This window comes from Penicillium coprophilum (genome assembly GCF_028826855.1).
Source record: "Penicillium coprophilum strain IBT 35676 chromosome Unknown utg000004l_segment0_segment0, whole genome shotgun sequence".
In the NCBI taxonomy this organism is placed as follows: Eukaryota; Fungi; Ascomycota; class Eurotiomycetes; order Eurotiales; family Aspergillaceae; genus Penicillium; species Penicillium coprophilum.
The window spans coordinates 4,664,613-4,684,126 of NW_026622723.1; the positions used below are offsets into that span (position 1 = coordinate 4,664,613).

At 50.0% G+C, this 19,514-nt stretch overlaps 9 protein-coding genes across 9 annotated transcripts; 4 read left to right on the forward strand and 5 right to left on the reverse strand.

The window, feature by feature from the left end:
- Positions 1-51: 51 nt before the first annotated feature.
- Positions 52-1,590, reverse strand: N7500_006187 (6-phosphogluconate dehydrogenase, decarboxylating; the record flags this gene model as incomplete). Its single annotated transcript, XM_056677331.1, has 1 exon — positions 52-1,590. The coding sequence occupies one exon, from the start codon at positions 1,588-1,590 to the stop codon at positions 52-54; it is 1,539 nt and encodes a 512-aa protein (XP_056532331.1).
- Positions 1,591-2,173: 583 nt separating this feature from the next.
- On the forward strand, positions 2,174-3,282 carry N7500_006188 (sugar phosphate isomerase/epimerase family protein; the record flags this gene model as incomplete). The annotated part of the gene is made up of 2 exons (XM_056677332.1): positions 2,174-2,563; positions 2,629-3,282. The coding sequence occupies 2 exons, from the start codon at positions 2,174-2,176 to the stop codon at positions 3,280-3,282; spliced, it is 1,044 nt and encodes a 347-aa protein (XP_056532332.1).
- A 227-nt stretch (positions 3,283-3,509) lies between these two features.
- On the reverse strand, positions 3,510-5,350 carry prnC (delta-1-pyrroline-5-carboxylate dehydrogenase prnC; the record flags this gene model as incomplete). The annotated part of the gene is made up of 3 exons (XM_056677333.1): positions 3,510-5,000; positions 5,056-5,163; positions 5,225-5,350. The coding sequence occupies 3 exons, from the start codon at positions 5,348-5,350 to the stop codon at positions 3,510-3,512; spliced, it is 1,725 nt and encodes a 574-aa protein (XP_056532333.1).
- Positions 5,351-6,021: 671 nt separating this feature from the next.
- Positions 6,022-7,966, reverse strand: N7500_006190 (uncharacterized protein; the record flags this gene model as incomplete). Its single annotated transcript, XM_056677334.1, has 6 exons — positions 6,022-6,384; positions 6,443-7,245; positions 7,306-7,415; positions 7,482-7,494; positions 7,551-7,703; positions 7,756-7,966. 6 exons carry the CDS (start codon positions 7,964-7,966, stop codon positions 6,022-6,024), a joined length of 1,653 nt encoding a protein of 550 aa, XP_056532334.1.
- A 1,390-nt stretch (positions 7,967-9,356) lies between these two features.
- N7500_006191 (proline dehydrogenase family protein) lies at positions 9,357-10,852 on the forward strand (the record flags this gene model as incomplete). Its single annotated transcript, XM_056677335.1, has 2 exons — positions 9,357-9,937; positions 9,994-10,852. The coding sequence occupies 2 exons, from the start codon at positions 9,357-9,359 to the stop codon at positions 10,850-10,852; spliced, it is 1,440 nt and encodes a 479-aa protein (XP_056532335.1).
- Positions 10,853-11,347: 495 nt separating this feature from the next.
- N7500_006192 (putative proline utilization protein PrnX) lies at positions 11,348-12,403 on the forward strand (the record flags this gene model as incomplete). Its single annotated transcript, XM_056677336.1, has 1 exon — positions 11,348-12,403. One exon carries the CDS (start codon positions 11,348-11,350, stop codon positions 12,401-12,403), a length of 1,056 nt encoding a protein of 351 aa, XP_056532336.1.
- An 836-nt stretch (positions 12,404-13,239) lies between these two features.
- On the forward strand, positions 13,240-15,968 carry N7500_006193 (Zn(II)2Cys6 transcription factor; the record flags this gene model as incomplete). The annotated part of the gene is made up of 5 exons (XM_056677337.1): positions 13,240-13,319; positions 13,374-13,505; positions 13,570-13,835; positions 13,894-13,979; positions 14,031-15,968. 5 exons carry the CDS (start codon positions 13,240-13,242, stop codon positions 15,966-15,968), a joined length of 2,502 nt encoding a protein of 833 aa, XP_056532337.1.
- A 327-nt stretch (positions 15,969-16,295) lies between these two features.
- N7500_006194 (BUD22 family protein) lies at positions 16,296-17,699 on the reverse strand (the record flags this gene model as incomplete). Its single annotated transcript, XM_056677338.1, has 2 exons — positions 16,296-17,387; positions 17,448-17,699. 2 exons carry the CDS (start codon positions 17,697-17,699, stop codon positions 16,296-16,298), a joined length of 1,344 nt encoding a protein of 447 aa, XP_056532338.1.
- A 455-nt stretch (positions 17,700-18,154) lies between these two features.
- N7500_006195 (complex I 30 kDa subunit family protein) lies at positions 18,155-19,182 on the reverse strand (the record flags this gene model as incomplete). The annotated part of the gene is made up of 3 exons (XM_056677339.1): positions 18,976-19,182; positions 18,262-18,911; positions 18,155-18,205 (listed from the first exon to the last, which is right to left on the reverse strand). The coding sequence occupies exons 1-3, from the start codon at positions 19,142-19,144 to the stop codon at positions 18,155-18,157; spliced, it is 870 nt and encodes a 289-aa protein (XP_056532339.1). The 5' UTR covers positions 19,145-19,182.
- Between the last annotated feature and the right edge of the window lie 332 nt (positions 19,183-19,514).

Here is a 19,514-nt window from a genome sequence, read left to right on the forward strand (position 1 = left end):
AATTTGAGGTGGTGCATGATACAGAATCCGAAGTAAAACAATCGAGCCAATTCAAGCCGGTAGCCACTCATAATGATGGGGGCCCTTGTGAACTGGTCCTGGATCCTCACCTGGAAGACCAGGCTTGTTGTAGTTATGTGCACCGAAGTAGTCCATCTGCGCCTCCATGAACTTGGTCGGTAGTCCCAATCCACCCTCATACTTCAGATATTCCAGAGTAGCTGAGAGAGCCGGAATATACTGATCAAACTTGGTCCCCTCCATGACAACCTGCTTAAGACTGTGGAAGTTCCGGCGTAACTCATGCGCGACTGCATCCACAAACTTGGTGTTCGTCAGCTCGTTCTTAACTGCAAGCGGCGGCTGCAGCAAATCCGCAATGTGATCGGACTTGATGATACATCCCGCTCGCCAGATCTGCAGACAGTCTCCCAGGTTTATGTTCCAGCCTTCGTCTATCGAGGCCCGGGAGATCAGCTCCAGGCCCTGGCAGAAAGATGCCAGGAAGGAACAATACACAGCTTGTCGTAGGTTCTCAATGATCTCTTTGTGGTCCCTGGTCCCCTCGATGGGTTTGGGGATGGGCATCTCTAGCTTCTTCGCAGCACGTGCTCGCTCTATGCGATTTCCACTTGAGATTCGCATATAATGGGCAGCCGCTAACGTTGGACAAGATACATGCCGGGCGGCAGACTCCATAAGGCACCAGAGTGGCGTGCCTTCGGTATTGTCGTCGTCTTGAACCACCTTGTCAAGTACATCATCGAGCACATATCCATCATCCCGGCTGGCTCCTTCGCCTTTACGGTCGCCTTTAGGTGTTCTTCTTGTGTGTAAAATGTTGGCGCCGATGTTAATCAGGAAGTTGCCTCGAAGCTCGCCAGACTCGTTCCATTTTTGGAAGACATCTCCAATTTTGCCATGCTCCATTCCCAATCCCTCATGCATATATTGCCACGTTTCAGCAAGAACGGAAAGCATTCCACCTTCAATGCCATTATGAACCATCTTGATGTAGTGACCTGATCCACCGGGGCCCATGCGCTTCACGCACGGAGTTCCCGATTTGGGATCTTGGGCCGCGTACGACTCCAAGAATGGCATAACACGCTCGATGGCTCTGGCATCTCCACCAGGCGAGAGACTAGGTCCCCGTCGCGCAGACTGATACCCACCCGAAACACCCATTCCGATCCAGTCAACGCCGATGGCAGCACATTCTTTCTGGCGTCGCTCGGTATTCCGGTAGTTCTCGTTTCCGCCGTCAAGGATAATATCGCCCTCTTTGAGATCGGGTTTAAGCATGCGAAGTACTTCGTCTGCAGGCTCACCGTGCGTGATGGAGAACATGAATAGCTTCCGGTCGGACTTGCCCTCCAGGCTCTTCGCGAATTGGTTGATGTCATAAAAGCCCTGAACCCGACCTGTGATGCTCTTATCTTCTCGTGCGTAGTTCACCACTTCATCGACATTTTTTCTTTCTATGTCCCAGACCGATACCAGAAGACCAAGTTCGGCGAAGCGGAGGGTCATCATAGAGCCCATGTTTCCGGCTCCAACGACACCGATGCTCTTGATGGGGGGTGGCATTTTGGATTGGGGTTTGCTCTCTAACACTAGTTCCTCCAGTGGTTGTGATTCGCAGTTCAAAATGCAAACTAAGCCGAAGATATTTGCACCAAGATCTATCCGACGACTTTCGCTCCTCTTGAGCGAGAGGCTTGTGGCAATCGGATCTATGATCCGGAGGATTGTCAATATGCAATCAGACACGCCACGAGCCGCTCAACGGGTCATGACGCCTCTTGATTAGATAGCATTGTACACAAGAGGCAAGTGAGGCAACCCCCATTATTGTACAGTCTACGGAAGATTCAAATTGTGGCCAGGTTCAACATGAGCTGATACTATGATGTATCGTGACGACACAGGCCCTGACCAAGACCACTTACATCACGATGGACACAGAATGAAGAAGGAATAGGCAATACAGGCACAATTGAGGCAAATATATACTTCATAGGACCGACCATGGCAACCTTCCAAAGAAGTCCTTCCTCCTTATGTCCAGTGAATGTGCCTTTTCGCCGATGTCAACAACCCCCAATAAGATCGCAAAACACAATAACCGCTTTTCTTAACTCTGGGTTTCTAAAAAGAGAAGAAACGAACAATGTCAATTCCATACTCAAGCCTCCAAAAGATCCCCCTCTCATACGCCTCCTGCTCAATCGGCTGCGGTCCAACCGACACACTCCCGCTCCGACTCCAAGCGATCAGCGAAGCGGGTTTCAGCGCAATTGAGCTCTCTTTCCCAGACATCCTAGACTACGGCGCGCAAATCACCGGTAGCGAAATCGCGCCAGACAACTATGCCGCAATCATGCCGGTAGCTATGGAGATTCGCAAACTATGCGAAGAACACAAGTTGAAAATCATGATGCTACAGCCATTCGCAAACTTCGAGGGCTGGGTCAAGGGCTCCGTTGATCGCGAGGAGGCATTTGCTAGGGCGATAGGGTGGATGGAGATTATGAATGTGGTGGGCACGGATTTGTTACAGGTATGACAACGATATATATACGTTGAGCCCTCGAAGTCAAGATCAACAAGCTAACAACTATCAAGGTCGGAGCAACAGACACGCCGGAACACATGATCAACAGCGAACGCGAAGCCATCATCTCTGACTTACGCCTTTTATCCGACCTCCTCGCAAAACGCAACTTTCGCCTCGCTTACGAGAACTGGTGTTGGTCGACCCACGCGCCTGGGTGGAAGGAAGTCTGGGAGATAGTGAAAGCTGTAGATCGCCCGAATTGCGGGTTGTGTTTGGATACATTCCAGACTGCAGGCAGTGAATGGGGCGATCCGACTACGGAGTCTGGCCTTATTGAGTCAGTCTCGCAGTCTGAGCTACGGAAGCGGTTTCAAGCGAGTATGGATGAGCTTGCGAAATCTGTGCCTAGTGAAAAGATCTATCTGCTTCAGATTTCTGATGCGTATAAGGTGTCGCCGCCGTTGGAGGATAAGGCTATTGGTGAGCTTAGGGCGAGGGGTCGCTGGAGTCATGATTATAGGCCTATGCCATATGACGGCGGGTATTTGCCTATTGAGGATGTTGCGAAAGCGGTTCTCAAAACGGGGTTCCGGGGTTGGTTTTCGATGGAGATTTTTGATAGTGGACCGCAGGGGACTGGGAAGAAGTATGAGATGGGGCCTTTTGCAGCGAGGGCTATGGATAGCATGCAGAAGCTTTTGAAGAGTTGTGCGACGGACTGAGAGGGAAATTGCCTACAAAAGGTTTATAATATTCGAATAAATTGTACTGGGTAAATTTGGCACATTGTCTATTAGACGGAAATAAATACACATTCTGAGGATTCCTCGGAAATTCGAAGACATAATTTTAAGAAAACGCCGGGGTGAGATGCAGGATTGACGCCAATGAGATCATAAAGCATGCGATGTCAGCTTGGAAGAAGCCATGGATACATGTCTGTTATCCATTAGTTGGCGTTGCTGGGGTATGCAACGGTGTATGTGGGAATGAACTCCTCCTTGATGGAGCGCAAGCTGACGAAACGGGACATCAGGTTGGCACTTCCGGCCTTGTCGTTGGTACCGCTAGCACGCGCACCACCGAAGGGCTGCTGGCCGACAACGGCACCGGTGCTCTTGCAGTTGATGTAGAAGTTGCCAGCGGCGTTGCGGAGAGCCTCATCGGCGACCTGGATAGCGGCACGGTCCTGAGCAAAGATAGAGCCGGTCAGAGCGTAGGTGCTGGTGCTATCGATCTTGTCACAAATCTTGGTGAAGTCGGCATCGGTGGCGTCGTTGTAGGAGTGAATGACCAGGATGGGGCCGAAAAGCTCGCGCGAGAGGAGAGGGTGGTCCGGGTTGGAGGTACGGTAGACAGTTGGCTGGATGTACCATCCCTTGGAAGAATCGTAGGTTCCACCGACGAGCAGCTCAAGCTCGGGGTCATTCTTGGCCTCATCGATGACACCGGAAAGCTTGTTGAACGAGGCCTCGTGGATGACGGGACCGCAGAAGTTGGTGAACTCAGATGGCTCGCCAATCTGAATCTTCTGCACCTCGGCAACAACCTGCTGGGTGAAGTCCTCGGCGATCGAGGAGGCAATGTAGGCACGGGAGGTGGCACTGCACTTCTGGCCTTGGAACTCGAAAGCACCGCGCACGGTCTGAACTGCGGCGTTGCGGACATCTGCGGACTTGTGTACCAAGTGGAAGTTCTTGCCACCGGTCTCACCCACAATGCGAGGGTAGCTACGGTATTTACCGTCCGCCACGCCCTGTGAGATCTTACCGTACAGCATACGGAAGACATCAGTGCTTCCGGTGAAGTGAAGAGCGGCAAAGTCGCGGCTTTCAAGGACGGTGCTGGTCACCTCCGCGGCATCACCAGGAACGAACTGAATGACGTCCTTAGGGAGACCGGCCTCAAGCAGGATCTGGTGCACGAGCCAGTTGGAGGCAATCGCGGAGGGCGAGGGCTTCCAGATCACGACGTTACCCATCAGAGCGGGTGCGCCAGCCAGGTTACCGCCAATTGCGGTGAAGTTGAAGGGACTGATAGCGTACACGAAACCCTCAAGAGGACGGTACTCAAGACGGTTCCACACACCAGGGGCGTTGTGGGCAGGCTGTTGTGCGTAAACCTCTTCGGCATACTTCACACCGAATCGGAAGAAGTCACAGAGCTCAGCGGCAGAATCAATCTCGGCTTGCCATGCGTTCTTGCCCTGTCCGTGCATGGTCAAGGCCATGATATCGTAGCGGTACTTGGTCGCAATAAGATCAGCGGCCTTGAGGAAAATGCTAGCACGCTCGGCGAAAGGAGTATCGGCCCAAGACTTGCGAGCGGCAAGAGCCGAATCAATGGCGGACTGAACATCGGCCTTGGATGCATTGGAATAAGTTGCCACAGGAGCATGGGTTGCAGGGTTAGATTGTGTGAAGGTTTCATATCCCTTGAGCTGTGTGATTGTTAGACATTGTTTCGTAGACATGAGAGTTCTTGTTAATTCTTACCTCCTTGCCCGCAACTACCAGAGGCACGTTCAAAGGGGCCTGTTGCTTGTAGTTTGCCAAAGCCTCTTCGAGGCCCTTGCGATCTGGGGAGCCAGGAATATAGTGTTTCTTCATGTTCAAAATTAGCCCTTTTGTTCAAACATACTCGATTCCAAAATGCTAAGCTCACGTTAGGTTCATTGTTAATCGTGGGCACCTTGAAAGTGGCATAAGTGCCCATGGAGCGTGTAGTGGAGCTCGGAATGCGGCATGCGAGGCGCGAGATGGGCGCGCGGATGCGCAGAATGGAGGACATTATGATGGTAGTTTGAGATGAAGACACTGATTCAACTCCAAGCTTGCAAAGAGAAGATAGAAGATTTGGAGAAGAAGTAGACGCGGGGAAGTTGAAAAGGGCCGGCTATTACCGGTCAGAAGCTCATAGCTACCCTGGTAAGGCGGGCGGGCCTGGGACTGGTCAGAAATGGCAGCCAATCACAGGCTGCCGGCAGGTATCCCGGGTGGATCCCACCGGGCCGGCGTCTATATCGGCTTTGTCAAAGAGAATTCACTTTGTTCACCGGGCCCTGGTCTTTCATAGATGTTCTTATTAGTCAAGAGATGATAAACAATTGACATTCCCCGCAAATCTAGATAAGCTTGATAGCGACGATTAAGTTGCGTTAGATTCGGAAAAATTGAAGATCAATGGATCGGCGCTAAATGTATATACTTCGAAAGTACAGCGATCATCCCTGGACCTTAGCGAAGACAAAAGTATCTGGGAATATCATCAGCCTTGGGGCTTAAATGATTGTTGGATAATAGATAATGTATAGAGTTCACGGGAAAACATAGTTAATTTCTTGATTGGTATATTCCAATATCTATCTCTAATATCTATATCTCCACAACCTGGTATCATATGCACGTAGAAGCGCCATCTAGAAAGGAGCATTTCAAAAGTAAAAGCAGACCAAAAAATGTCTATGCAATCCACCACCACACTCGCTCTAGCCAATTGCGTGGCTGCGGCTCGATCTCCTCTTCTTCAAGTCGGTCGATCTCGTCCTTGCCGCTGAAAATGTCAACCTCCGATACCTTGATCATCCACGGCGTCTTGTAATACAACTTGTGGCCGAAATACAGCACAAAGAAGATCACAAAGACAATGTAGGAAACAAGGAAATTCGAGGCAGTAAATGAGCCCGGGAAGAATATCGTGTAACCGTTAGTAATAGACAGTAGTGACACAAAAACGATAGCGTAGTAAGTGCCATACGGCTGGAAGGGAGTAATGAAGGGCCGCGACTCGAGTAGCCCGTGGAACTTTAAAGCGCCGCGGAAACGCTGAAGATATATTGTTAGCAAGATCATCCATGCAGCGAACACAAACAGTCCAACATACCAAGTATGCAACTCCCACGACGACCCAAGAGATGAAACCTCCAATTGTGGTAATGTTGGTAAACCAATAAAACACAGTTGCACCCGAGGAAGACAGGTTCAAAAACGAGAGCAGACCAATCGCCCAAGTGACGAGAACAGCATAGTACGGCACACCGTTTTTGTTGCAGCGAAGGAAAATCTTGGGAGCCTGTCCCTCACCCGCGAGCGAGTAAAGTGTGCGAGACCCAGCAAAAACCCAAGAGTTACCCGAAGAAAAAGCAGAGATAAGAATAGCAGCATTGATGACGTGGTTTAATCCGGAAATACCAGCATTTTGGATGCCGACAACGAAGGGCGAAGCTCCAGCACCTGATCCACCGCTGGCAACTCCTTGCAGCAGGTTTTTATCGTTGTATGCCACAGTGACGCCAATGACCAAGCTTCCCAAGATATAAAATGCAAACAGACGGTAAATAAACCGGTTCGCCGCCTTGGGAATGTTGCGGCGTGGCGAGGCAGCCTCACCGGCGGCGGTAGTGATCAGTTCCGGGGAGAAAATGAAGGAAAATCCGGACTTGATCATAGCGGTCCAGAATGCCAAAAAGCGGCCTGTGCTGATGCTCGGGACTAAGTAAGGCTCCACAAATGCGCCTGGCGTTTGCCAGTACCGGAAACCAAGACGGTCATGGTTAGGACCGCCGCCGAAGAAAAGTATGACACCCAGAATGATGAGACCGAGAATCGCAAGAATCTTGAGTGACGCGAACCAGAATTCGGCTTCGCCATACCAGGCGACCGCGACAATGTTTAGAAGGAGGATGACTATAGTGATTTTGTCAGAGGTTCCACAAATGCCGGGCTACTGGGGAACTATATACTCACCAACGAGAATGATTGCGATCCATACACCGACGTTGACTGGGGACTGCCAATACTCAATGACAAGAGCGGATGCAGTGACTTCTGATGCTAGTAACATTGAAAATGAATACCTAGATAGTGACATTTATTAGTTTGACGGGTTTCAAGGTTGGACAATGAAAAAAATGAGTAATCACCAGTAATTGTAACCTATTGGTATTTATTAGCCTGGGGCTTATCAAGACTTCAAGATGAGTTCGTCGTACCAACCGCAAATCCAAGACTGGGCTCCGTAAACCGAGTGATCAAATAAGGCACAGAAACACCTTGAACGGGGAGATAGGTAGTCATTTCACCAAGCATGTTCATGACAAAGTATACAATACTAGACATGACAATATAACCCATGAGCAAAGGAGCTATCACACATTAGCCCCATATCAGATTTGTATTTCGCACAGATATTCTCACCAGGACCAACTGTTGACAGCGCTGCGCCACTGCCAACAAAAAGACCAGTGCCGATACAACCACCCAGAGCCAAAAATTGAACATGACGAGAGCTCAAACCTCGCTTAGTTTGTGAGTTGTGACCGCCTGTGATCTCTCCCCGTATGGCTTTCGGGTCGTCGTACGGGGAGGCGGGACGGACGTCCGCCTCGAGACTCTTTGAGTCTTCCATGATGCGTGAAGAGAGACAGGAGAATTAACCAATCCACAACACGACTCAGGGGAGAAGAAGAATAAGAAGAATAGCAGCAAGACCGCAAATTCTAGGCAGTGGAGAAGCTTATAGAGTAACTTGTAATATCCGGGGAAATATACAATTCTTATTATGTATACGACTAACCAATCTAGCCCCCAAAGCGTTATCTTTACCGATGAGACATATTAGGCGCTATCATAATGTGCTCCAATGGGAGAGAACTCCCCGTTAGGACGATACTTCTTTGAGCTTAGGGCTTTTTTTTTTTATCTAGGGGTGGAAATGAGCTTTCTCCGTCAGTCGGCGATTTTAAGCGCATGTATCCATCAAGCACTATGAAATGGTGTGGCCAATGCCCGAAAGAGATCTAGAAGCATGCGCCATTGCGGGGGCAGCGAGTGAGTTTCTGGAGAAGATCATCCACATTGCCCTTGAGTTCTAGTTTGTTATTGGTGGCCTGCCTTATCGAGTTTTTATTTTTCATACGTGCAGGATTTCCGAGGTCCCAACAATGTCGCATGTTATCTTATCATTGACACATTGTCGATAAATATTTCCCACCTGGATAGCTCCTAGCGTTCTATTTAGTCCAGACCTTCTTCATGGGCAACAAGGTCTACGATTGGTGGGCAGAACAAATTGGCTTTAAACATTTGCCACCCGTTTGCCACTAAAATCACGTGGTTTCGTCTGGGGAAGAATCCGGGGTAAAATAGGCGAATTCATGAGACTAAATATAACAAGGATAAAGCCTTGGAATCCATGAATTGAAGCAGCTGACTAGAACATTCCAAGCACTAGGCCGAATGTAACCGGAAGCATGTCAGGTGCAAAAAAAAAGCCTTTCTAGCACCGGCCCGGTTACTTGTGCTTATCGCTTATCAGTGGGCCATGTCCCAATATCAAACCGGCCCGTAACCGTTCGGCATGTTGACGCTGCGAACCTACTTGCTGCAAGGGAAGAGGCGAATATCAAAGCGTCATTCTCGCTCGGACACTTGGATCTCCTTAGCCTTGAACCGATCGTAAATCATCGTGGCGTTATAATCTTATATCTTAATGTCTGTAGTTTAGAGGAATCATGAAGAATAGCAATTTCATCTATAGATGCAAAAAAATTGTCAGACAATGCCGGCCCGTTAAGATGGGACTGCTGACCGTACCGGTGTACCTTGCGGTTGCCACCGGCACTTACCCAATAAGTTCCACCAACAGATCGCCATATCTAAAAGGTCGCCTTCAACCGTGGCTCTTCTGTTTCTTCAACGATTTGTTCTAAGTCTTTCACCTTTCACGACTTCAAATCTACACCCTTGCCTTCCCTTATCTAATAATCTATCTCACAATACTACATCTACTCGCACCCATGAAAGGTGCTCCTTCCGTGCGTGCGCCCCTCAAGGCTGCCGCACAAACCACCAGACTGGTCAGCGGCACCAGCAACTCTCGATCCTCAGTCGCCTCAGTTTCAGCGGCCAACGTATGGCAACCACAAAAGACCTCGTCTGCACTACCCCGCAAGGCCCTGACAGCACCCTTGGCTAAGCTCCCGTTGTCATCTGTTCTACGCTCCTTGCTGGTACTGTCTGTTTCATCATCAACCCTCCTTCTCAAGCCATGCATCTACACCTTGTCTTTGTTGGCTCATCCACGCAATGCGTTCTGGGATGTTTCCAAGAATCCACTGCTGAACATGCTTGTTAAGCACACCATCTATAAACAATTCAACGCGGGCGAGAACAAACTCGAAGTGCAAAATTCGATCAATCAAATCAAAGCACTCGGATGCCGTGGTGTACTCCTGGGATATGCCCGAGAGGTCCTTGTTGGAGAGAATTCCGATGCTGTATACGACGAGAAGGTTGCCCTGGCTGAGATCCAGATGTGGATGGATGGCACGCTGCAGACAGTTGATATGGCTCAACCCGGGGACTTTGTCGCTTTAAAGTATGTTTCATGACTTGGGTTCTCATTTTGCAACAGGAACTAACTGGATCCTTCAGATTCACTGGAATGGGTAATGACGCCCTTCGCCTGTTGCAGTCTCAGACTATGCCCTCAGAGATTATGGACAAATCTATCCTCAAGGTCTGCGATCTCGCCATCTCCCGTGGCGTCCGCCTGCTGGTCGACGCCGAAGAGCAGGCCGTGCAGCCCGGCATTGAGGCATGGATCATGAAGTATCAGAAATACTGCAACTCGCAGACCCCCGGCCGTGCTATCTTCTACGGAACTTACCAAGCCTACCTGCGCTCTACGCCTGCCACTCTGGCCCGTCACCTCGAAACTGCTCGTGCTGAGGGATACACACTTGGTGTCAAGCTGGTCCGCGGCGCCTACATGAAGACTGAGCCCCGCCAGCTCATTTGGGCCGAGAAGGAGGAGACTGATAAGTGCTATGACGAAGTCGTTGAGGCTCTCCTCACTCGCAAGTACAACTCCATGCTCAAGGCTCCCTCAAAGGATACCCCAGCCGAGCTTCCTCCTCTGAATATCATCATTGCTACCCACAGCCGCGAGTCCGTTCGCAAGGCTCATGCTCTGCGCATGCAACAGGCTGCCCGCGGCGAGGACTACGGAGTCGATGTTAGCTACGCTCAGCTCCAGGGCATGGCTGACGAAGTTAGCTGTGAATTGCTTCAAGGATTCGAGAGTGCCGAGAACAGTGTCGGCATTACCCCCATGGATGCCCCCAACGTCTTCAAGCTGTTGACCTGGGGCTCGGTTCAGGAATGCATGGGCTTCCTGCTCCGTCGTGCCGTGGAGAACACCGAAGCCGTTGGCCGTACCAAGGACTCCCAGATCGCTATGTTCGCCGAGTTGAAGCGTCGCTGCGGCAATGCTTTCCGCAGCAGCAAGTGATATTCGTTCCATTCCTGATTTTCCGTTCCGACTTTCGGGGGCTATCTAGATCGTTTTGTTTTTACTTAGCAGCCCACGGGCTGTTCTGCCGCTGTTTTTGTTTTTGCTGCATTTTTATTTGCGAATAACTGGGTGCATTCTTCATGGCGTTGCTATTTGCTTTGTATAAGAACTTTTGAAGTCTATTCGGATGATGATCAATGAAATGAGTGTTTTCCAATTGAAGTTACCATATTCTTAGATCATTCTTTTAGTCAAAATAAGAAGCAAAATAAGAAATCAGGCCAGAGATAATCTAATGCTGCCCACAACCGGCATGTAGTCCCCACCGGGCTAACTTGCCCCTCAGTATGTGTCGGAGGGTCTACCCGATCTTCGGTCCCCATATATCCTACGCATCGCCTCAAAAAGCATCTCATTGATTTCATCAATATAAGAAAATCCCAGGAAAATCATTTTCTAAACATTGAAAAAGCAATCAAAACCTCAACCAAAATGCATATCCTCTCCGAGCCAAATGTCTCCAAGATTTTCCGCGGTCTAACACAAGACCAATGCCACAGCTTCATCTCAGCACTCGCCAACGCCCTAATCAGCATAACCCAAGAATCAAAGCCCTCAACCCCATCATCTGCCAAAAAGATCCACCAACCCCTCCGCACAGTCTTCACCACAAGCAATGAAAACACCTGCATCTTCATGCCGGTATCGGACACCGCATCCACCGGCATCAAAGTTGTAACAGCCAGCACCGCCGGAATCCAAGGCGTAATCAACATTTTCAACCCAGAAGGCCGACTCCAGGGCCTCCTCGCCGCCGCAGAAGTAACAGCCTTCCGCACAGCACTGGCGACAATGACCCTCTTCGTGCGCTGCACCACCCTCCGCAAGGACAACGTGCTTGTTCTCGGCAGCGGTCGACAGGCCGAGTGGCATGCCCGTCTCGCGCTCCTACTGTACCCGGAACAGGTGCGGCGGGTGACGTTTGTGAATCGCGGTGCGAAGAGACTAGCCGAGATGGAGAGGGATGTTGTTTCTGAATTGCGGCATCTTTACCCCGGTGTTGCCTTTGGGATGCTTGCTAAGGAAGGTGTGAGCGATTACGAGCAGAGGCTTGGGGAGGAACTTGCTGCTGCGGATGTTATTTTTAGTTGCACACCTGCTACAGTACCCAATTTCGGATATGAGGCTCTGCAGGTGAATCCCAAACAGCGGTTTATCTCACTGATTGGCTCTTACAAGCCTGAGATGCATGAGATTGACACTAAGACGCTGCTTTCGGGGGGTGGGAAAGTTTATGTTGATTCGAAGTCGGCTTGTCTTGAGGAGGCTGGGGAGTTGATTACTGCGGGTCTTGGAGAGGAGCAGTTGATTGAGATGGGGGATCTCTTGGGGGCGAATGGGATTGCGGAGGAGGCCATTGATGTCCCTGCTGGTTGTAATGTTGTTTATAAGTGTGTTGGTATGGGACTGATGGATCTTGTCGTTGGGAAGAAGGTGCTTGAGGTTGGGGTTGAGATGGGGCTTGGAACTCATGTCGATGGGTTTTAGATTTTTTTTTTGGTACTTCTACATTTTAGCACGAGAACAGCTATCATTGATCAAAATCATGATTACTAGTTTCACAATGCGTTCGCTGGTGGGACTTCCTTGCATACTCCAAAACAAGGCAGCAAGTTACTGGCATGGCTTTTGTTCTCGAAGTCGTGATACTCCAGTAATTCAGGGTCATTGTATAACTGATCACGCATCGTTAGATCAACAAGATCAATGTAAGCCCTTGGTACCTATTCCTGCGACGAAGATACCATACAGTTGTATAGAAAGATAGGAATCAGGAGCATATAGATAAGAAAGTCGAAGGCCAAATAAGCAGACCGCATCGTCCTGGAGACAATGGAGGCAACGGATAAGTAACAAAATGATGTATGCCAAGTGATTTAGAAATCAGGCAGTAACATGGAGATATAGGACCAAGTCCTATAGGAAAATGATGTATAGCTAAGCCTATTGTAGGAAGTCTGAAAATGGGGTTAATGATGGCCTATACCGGGTTAGTGCTACAGCTGAACCGTCCGTATACCCCGTAGATAAATCATATGAAATCCAGTAAAAATAGAAATAGAATGTAGCCCCCAAATACCAAATATACCTGAGAGGATGCGAAATATACCAAAGATACGCGAAATACCAATCTCGACCCCAAATAACAGACCGACGAGCGGAGCAAAATGAGTCCGGAATATGCGGGGGTGTCCTTTATCGATTAGCTTCCCTTTTTTTCTCCCCATTTACCATCCTCGGACATTGGGTCTGTCTGTGACCTTTTCTCTTTTCTGCCATTCTTTTCTCTTCTTTTCTATATCATACAATGCCATGACACTGTAATGGACGACTCGATCCCGACACCCACTCAGCAAAAACGTCCTCGCGTGGCCGAAGAAAACCGCAAGCGAGCTGTCCGAGCGTATGCTGTTGCCCTATTTTAAATCGTCCGTTCCTCTAACACGGTTTTTCGCAGGTGCGATAATTGCCGCCGGGTGAAAGAGAAATGCGAAGGAGGTGTGCCGTGCCGGAGATGTTTGCGATACCGCCGCCAATGCAATTTTACTCACATCGACCCCAATGAAAAGACCCGGTCAACGTCCGTCTCGTAGGTGGACCGCATGCCTATCTTCTACTTCAATATAGACCGCTAATGGTGCACCGGATACCAGACTTTTGGACCGAGCGGCCGCCCAGAGTCGAAATGACATCGCCGAGGCAGAACGAGTACGACTGATGGAACGTCTCCTATCGCATTATGTACCCAATATCACTTTCGATATTCAGTCTCTGCGCCAGGCTGCAGAGGATATCAAGGTGAAACACCGCGATTCTGAGTCGGATGCGATCTCTACTCGTGAAGACCCCAATGAGCTGGAGGACCTTGCAATTGATGAGGAGGATTTTACAATCAAGGCTATGCCCGATAACACAACCCGTATGTTGAGAACTTGGGGACCTTACATGAAGATCTCTCTTGATTGACTATTTCTCAGAATATTCCGGGGAATTTTCATATTTGAACTTCACAATGAAGATCCGGAAGAAAATTGATGAATGGATGAAGACTGCAGCACCCGAGGTAGGTTGCCCATGAATTGTCGGTGAGCGAATGTTAAAACCGCCCCCGCAGGCAACTTCCGAAGTTGAGCCTTTTGAAGAACGATGGCGAAGTACACAACTCCAGTCCACATCACCTCAGGTGTCTGCCTCAATTACCTGTTTGCCGCCGCGATATGTTGCCGATTTTCTTGTTCAGATCTTCTTCAAGTACGCACAAACAAATAATTTCTACATTGAGGAAGACTGGTTAGTTGAAAAACTAGGCATCTGCTACACTGACCCTGACAGCTTGTCATTTGACGATGCAGGAGCGGTATGCTGTATTCTTATGGTTCTGGCTGTGGGCACTCAATTCGCACATATGGAGTCATCCACACCCGTGAACTGCTTACCTTCAGGCTCTACGGCAAATCAAGACCATCACTTTTCAGAAGACGAGGTCGGGCTCACATTCTACCAATTTGCCTCAAGGCTTCTACCAGACATCATCGCCACCGCTTCGGTTCGAAGTGTACAGGCTTGTTTACTTATTGGGACATACTTGCTTCCGTTAGATACTTCAGGATTATGCTACACATACTTTGGTCTGGCACTGAAATTGGCTATTCAAAATGGAATGCATCGGAGGTATCACGGCGAAGGCCTGTCCCCGCGCATGATCGAAGTGCGCAATCGAGTTTTCTGGACAGCTTTTACCATCGAGAAACGTATAAGCATTCTCCACGGCAGACCATCTTCGTTGTCGGACCCCGACGTTGATGCCCCCCTGCCGGTCGATTTCCCGGGGCTGATGCCCGTCAATCAACCATCAAACCATACAAACATGGTAGCACTCATTACATTGACTTTGAAGCTCGGGGAAGTCTCAAATGAAATTACCTCATTGCGAAAAACCCGCAAAGAGCAACAGCAGGACTGTCTGGAACGAATCCTAAATCTTCGGAAACATCTCGTTGATTGGTGGTCAACTCTACCAGAAGAGATTACCTGTCGTGATCTGAACCCCGGAGGACCGCTTTTCAGATCGAATGTCCATCTCAAGCTAGACTACTGTCTGACTCGAGTCTTCATTGGACGCCCTTTTCTTTTCAGTAATATCAAAGGTATCTACCAGACTCCCTCTCAAGGCTCGCGGTCTGCGACTCTGTCCGGTGTGTCGAAGAATCGCGCGACTCTTGTCACAGATTGCGTGGAAGCAGCTCTGGAAATCATCGATTTGTGCCGCTTGCTCCGTGATGAGACCGGTCTGGCGCGAGCCTCCTTTACTGAATTCAGTTCATGCCGTGCAGCATTACTAGTCATTTTGGCACAGGGCCTGACCAAGCGAACTGAACGACTTGGGGCTGCCCTCGAACAGGGAATTTCCCTGATCAAGATCATGTCTATGGGTGTTGGTTCAGCCCGTTCAGCTGTCAGTGTCATAGAGGCTCTCGAACGTGCCATCCGTCGTCTCGAAGCATGGAGCGAGACACAGCCGGATATGAGCAGCGGAGGTGCCGTCGAATCTGCCTATGACAGGTTCAAAAACTGGGAGATGCTTTGGAAAGCAGGGCCTATCTCACCATCCACGCTCGCCTGGCAACAACAGGAACCTTATGCTTCAAGTGACCACAATGTCCCGCAAAGCGTTCCATCACAAGCCTCTACGATGGCAGGTCCTGCTACTCTTCTGCATGGCATGGCTCTGACACCTCCTTCTGCGCCCATGATTGGCGTGAGTGGTACTGTTCCTACACCGGCTGCTCCTGATCAGAGCATCCCGGAAGGCGAAGAAGTCCCACTCTCCGACAATTTCTCCATTTCCCAGCAGTCCCTGTCACAGATGCCGCACTTTGGCTTCGATCATTTTGTGTCCAACTTCCCGCAAGAGTTGGGCGAGTTCACTGCTATTCCTTGCTTTGAGCCAGATCCTCAGACTCAATCTAATGGTTTGCCTGGTAATGATATGAAGGCTCAAGGTAGCAGGTCTGACCCCCCTCACTGGCTTCACTTCATGAATTCCTCATGATAAATTTTTCTGTGCTTTTTTCTCAAGCAGCCACTCATCTGCACAGCATGTTTGGGTTGAATCTTATGATTTTGATTCTTGTTTTCTTGGTATACCATCTCGCGACTGTTTTATGTCTCACTACTGTTTATTGCGCCTGGGTGGTGGACTCTCGGAAATTGTACACAGCTGATTCCCATTTCGTATTTAATGCAATCAATCTTTTACTTCCTCTTAGTCGGGTGGTTTCCAGTCTGCATACACAGAGGGATATCTTAATGTCTGGTCGTTTGCTTGCGACGACGAACTTCGAACATTGATTCATAGATATACACAGTTACCATAGCCCTAATCGAACGTAACCTTCTTTCCAGAGAAAGTAGCCGCAACCTGCTCCTTGGCCTTCCGCTTTGCCTCCCAGGAAGGATGTAATGGGCCCTCATCCTTAGGCGGCCCTTTAGGCTTGCCACCAGAGTGCTGTCCAGACCGAGGCGCACCAGCGGGGCCATCTCTGTTCTGAGGCCGCCCAGCTCCACCACCAAAAGCACCACGTCTACCTCCTCTACCTCCTCTCCCTCCTCTCGCACCGTCAGTTGCACCGCGCTTCGTGTCCCATCCATTATCTCTGCCACCATACTTCGCAGCCATCTGCTCCTGCTTGATGTGGTTTGCAGTGGCTCCGAACTTCTTTTCCCACAAAGCCCGACGCGCCTGCTGACCCATACGGTTCTTGCGGACAGGCTTCGCGCCAGAATCTTCCTCATCAGTAGCTTCTTCTGAGCCAGACCAATAACCACTCATGAGAGTCGGCAGGAACGTTGTGCTTTTCACTGGCGCAGCAGCACCCTTGGCTGCCTTTACTTTCTTGGATGGCGGAGAGTCTGCAGCGGAATAGGAGGGCGATGGTGAACGGGAGATAGAATCTGAGATATCGCCTGCGGCGCGGTCTTCCTCGTCGCCAGATTCCGAATCAGCTTCAGAGTCTGAACCCGGTCCAAGTCGCGAGTCGAATTGTGAAAGGTCTTCGTCTCCGGATTCGTCTGTAGAGATTTCCATGTCGTTCGTGGAGCGGGAGACCTGCTCGCCGCGCCTGGGGTTTGACGTCGTCTCTGATTCAGACTCGGACCCGGTGATATCCTTTCGTGCCTTCTTTGCTGGCGCATCCTTCTTGTTATCCTCTTTCGTCGCCTTGCTGGCCGGCAAGTCATCGACTCTTAGTAGTTTCCGAATACCAGCCATAATGCCGGGAATTTCCTTCTGCACAGGTGTCGATTTGAATAGTCGCGCCAGGATGTTGGCTTCGGCGGTACTCTTCGGTCCTTCCTGGGAGACTTTCTTGACGGCCTGAAACTCGCCGAACGTCCGTGTTTCTGCAATCCGCTTCGTCCTGACAAGTTGCTTGAACAGGTATCGTTCGGATGTGGCATGGTAATCGAGACCCTGTAAGAATGAAAATTAGCGATCGGGTTCTGGACGTAGATCCTTCACAGAACTACGTACTTTCAGAGTCTCAATTTCTTCCTTTAGTCGCGCCAACGCCTTATCGTCCTTCTGCGCCTTCGCTGTCTTCTCTCGTCGACTGAGCTTTTGTCGTTCAAAGCCGCGCGATGTCTTGAGACCGCGCATGATCATCAATACGCCGTTCTCGAACATTTGCGTCAACCGGGTGCCGTGAATGGACATTTTGCGGGTGTCGCTGGACGGGCGCGGGAGCGCAGGTCCTCTGACTTCGTCGAGCTTGCGTTTGGGCATTTTTGTTGTTGTGCTAGGTGTATGGCAATTTGGCGGTATGGAGAGGGCCGAGTCAAATAGTATATGGCTCGTCGAAATAAAATTTCAGGGCGATTTCGAGAATCGTGTTGATCGTCGGATGTTGGTGTAGCTTAATTTTTTTTTTCTGGGCGGATCCCGGCGCCAAGACAAAGGCCTGCAATGGCCATCGTAAATCAATCGCTTTGATTTATAACTCAGGTTGTGTATTTCTTTGTAGATTGGAATTCATTGTAAATCGGAATTAGTAGATACATAATGGTAGAATAGTATTAGCCAGACGGTGTTGGCTTACAAGCGACCTCGGGAAAATTCACTACTAGATGTGCTGCTACATTGCTTGATATATTGCTCGGACAAAAAAAGACCATCGATTAACACTGACGGATATGTACATACAAACATGGCAAAGAAAATGATACGCATACAGTCCCTTTCTATTTCTTTTCTTCCGTCTTCTCCTCCGGCTTGGGGGTCGGAAGCTTGAACTATAGTTGAACAGGTTAGGACAATATCTCTCAACAACGAAGAAAATATGACTTACGGATTCGGGAGTGCGGTTTTCACCAGCACCCACGGGCTCCCAGGCAGTGGAGCCGCTCTCAAAGTTACGGAAGGCCTGGGTGAGCTCGAGGGGCTCAATAACGATGCGCTTCTTCTCTTCGTCGTAGCGCAGCTCAGTATAACCGGTCAAGGGGAAGTCCTTGCGCAGTGGGTGGCCATCGAAGCCATAATCGGTCATGATACGGCGCAGGTCAGGGTGACCGGAGAAGAAGACACCGAACATGTCGTACACCTCACGCTCGTACCACAAAGCACCCTCGAAGAGACCAGTCACACTGGGCACGGGAGTGGCCTCATCCGCGTAGGTCTTGACACGGATGCGGGAGTTGTGGCGAACGCTGAGCAGGTTGTAGACGACCTCAAAGCGCTGGTCGCGGGTAGGGAAGTCGACACCCGTGATATCGGAGATCTGGGTGAACTCGGCGGCAGTGTGGTTCTTGAGGAAGCTCATCACGGGAACGACACCAGCGGGAGCGGTGTACACAGTGAGCTCATCCTTCCAGACGGTGAACTGTTGGATATATTTGGGGAGACAAGACATAACGTATTGTCCATAGGCGTGAAGGCTGTCGGCCATGGGCTGGTACTTGTCGACCGGGTTAACCACGGGAGCGCGCAGGGGTCCCGGGGCTGGAAAAAGACAGTTCGGTTAGCTCAATTGTGTCCTATGTATCGGCTAGTCCATTGCACATACGCGGGCGCTGCGCCTGGCGCATGTTCTCAGGTTCCGGACCCGGTGCTGTCGAGGCCTTGGGGGCACACTGAAGGGAGGCGGAGGAAAAGGTGCGGGCGGCCATGGACCTCGTGGCGGATGCCACAGAGCGTCCAGAGCCCAGGCGCATCAAGGATCGTGCGGAGGCCATTGTGTAGAGGGAGCAATGGCAGATGCAACAGGAAGAGGGGACGGAGGCACGTAAGTCGGATTGTGAAGGTTCAGAGTGGTCGATGACTTTGGTCACGTGTTGGGCACACGCTAAACTCGATCTGGCAATGCCAGCAAAATGAAGCCGCGCTTCACAATTTCCTTCCTTCCTCTCCCCGTTCACCCTCTTCTATCAATAATCCTTGCCCTTTTTTTTGCCCTCTCTTCTTCTCGCTCCTCCTCAAACATCTACTCGTCGTTTATCTTCCTACACTTTACAGGGCAGCGTATCTCTTTTATTTTCACAGTTTCTCATCCGTTTCAATCGGTCCACGTTTGAGATCTCGTGTCCCTCTCCGGTTGTCACAGTA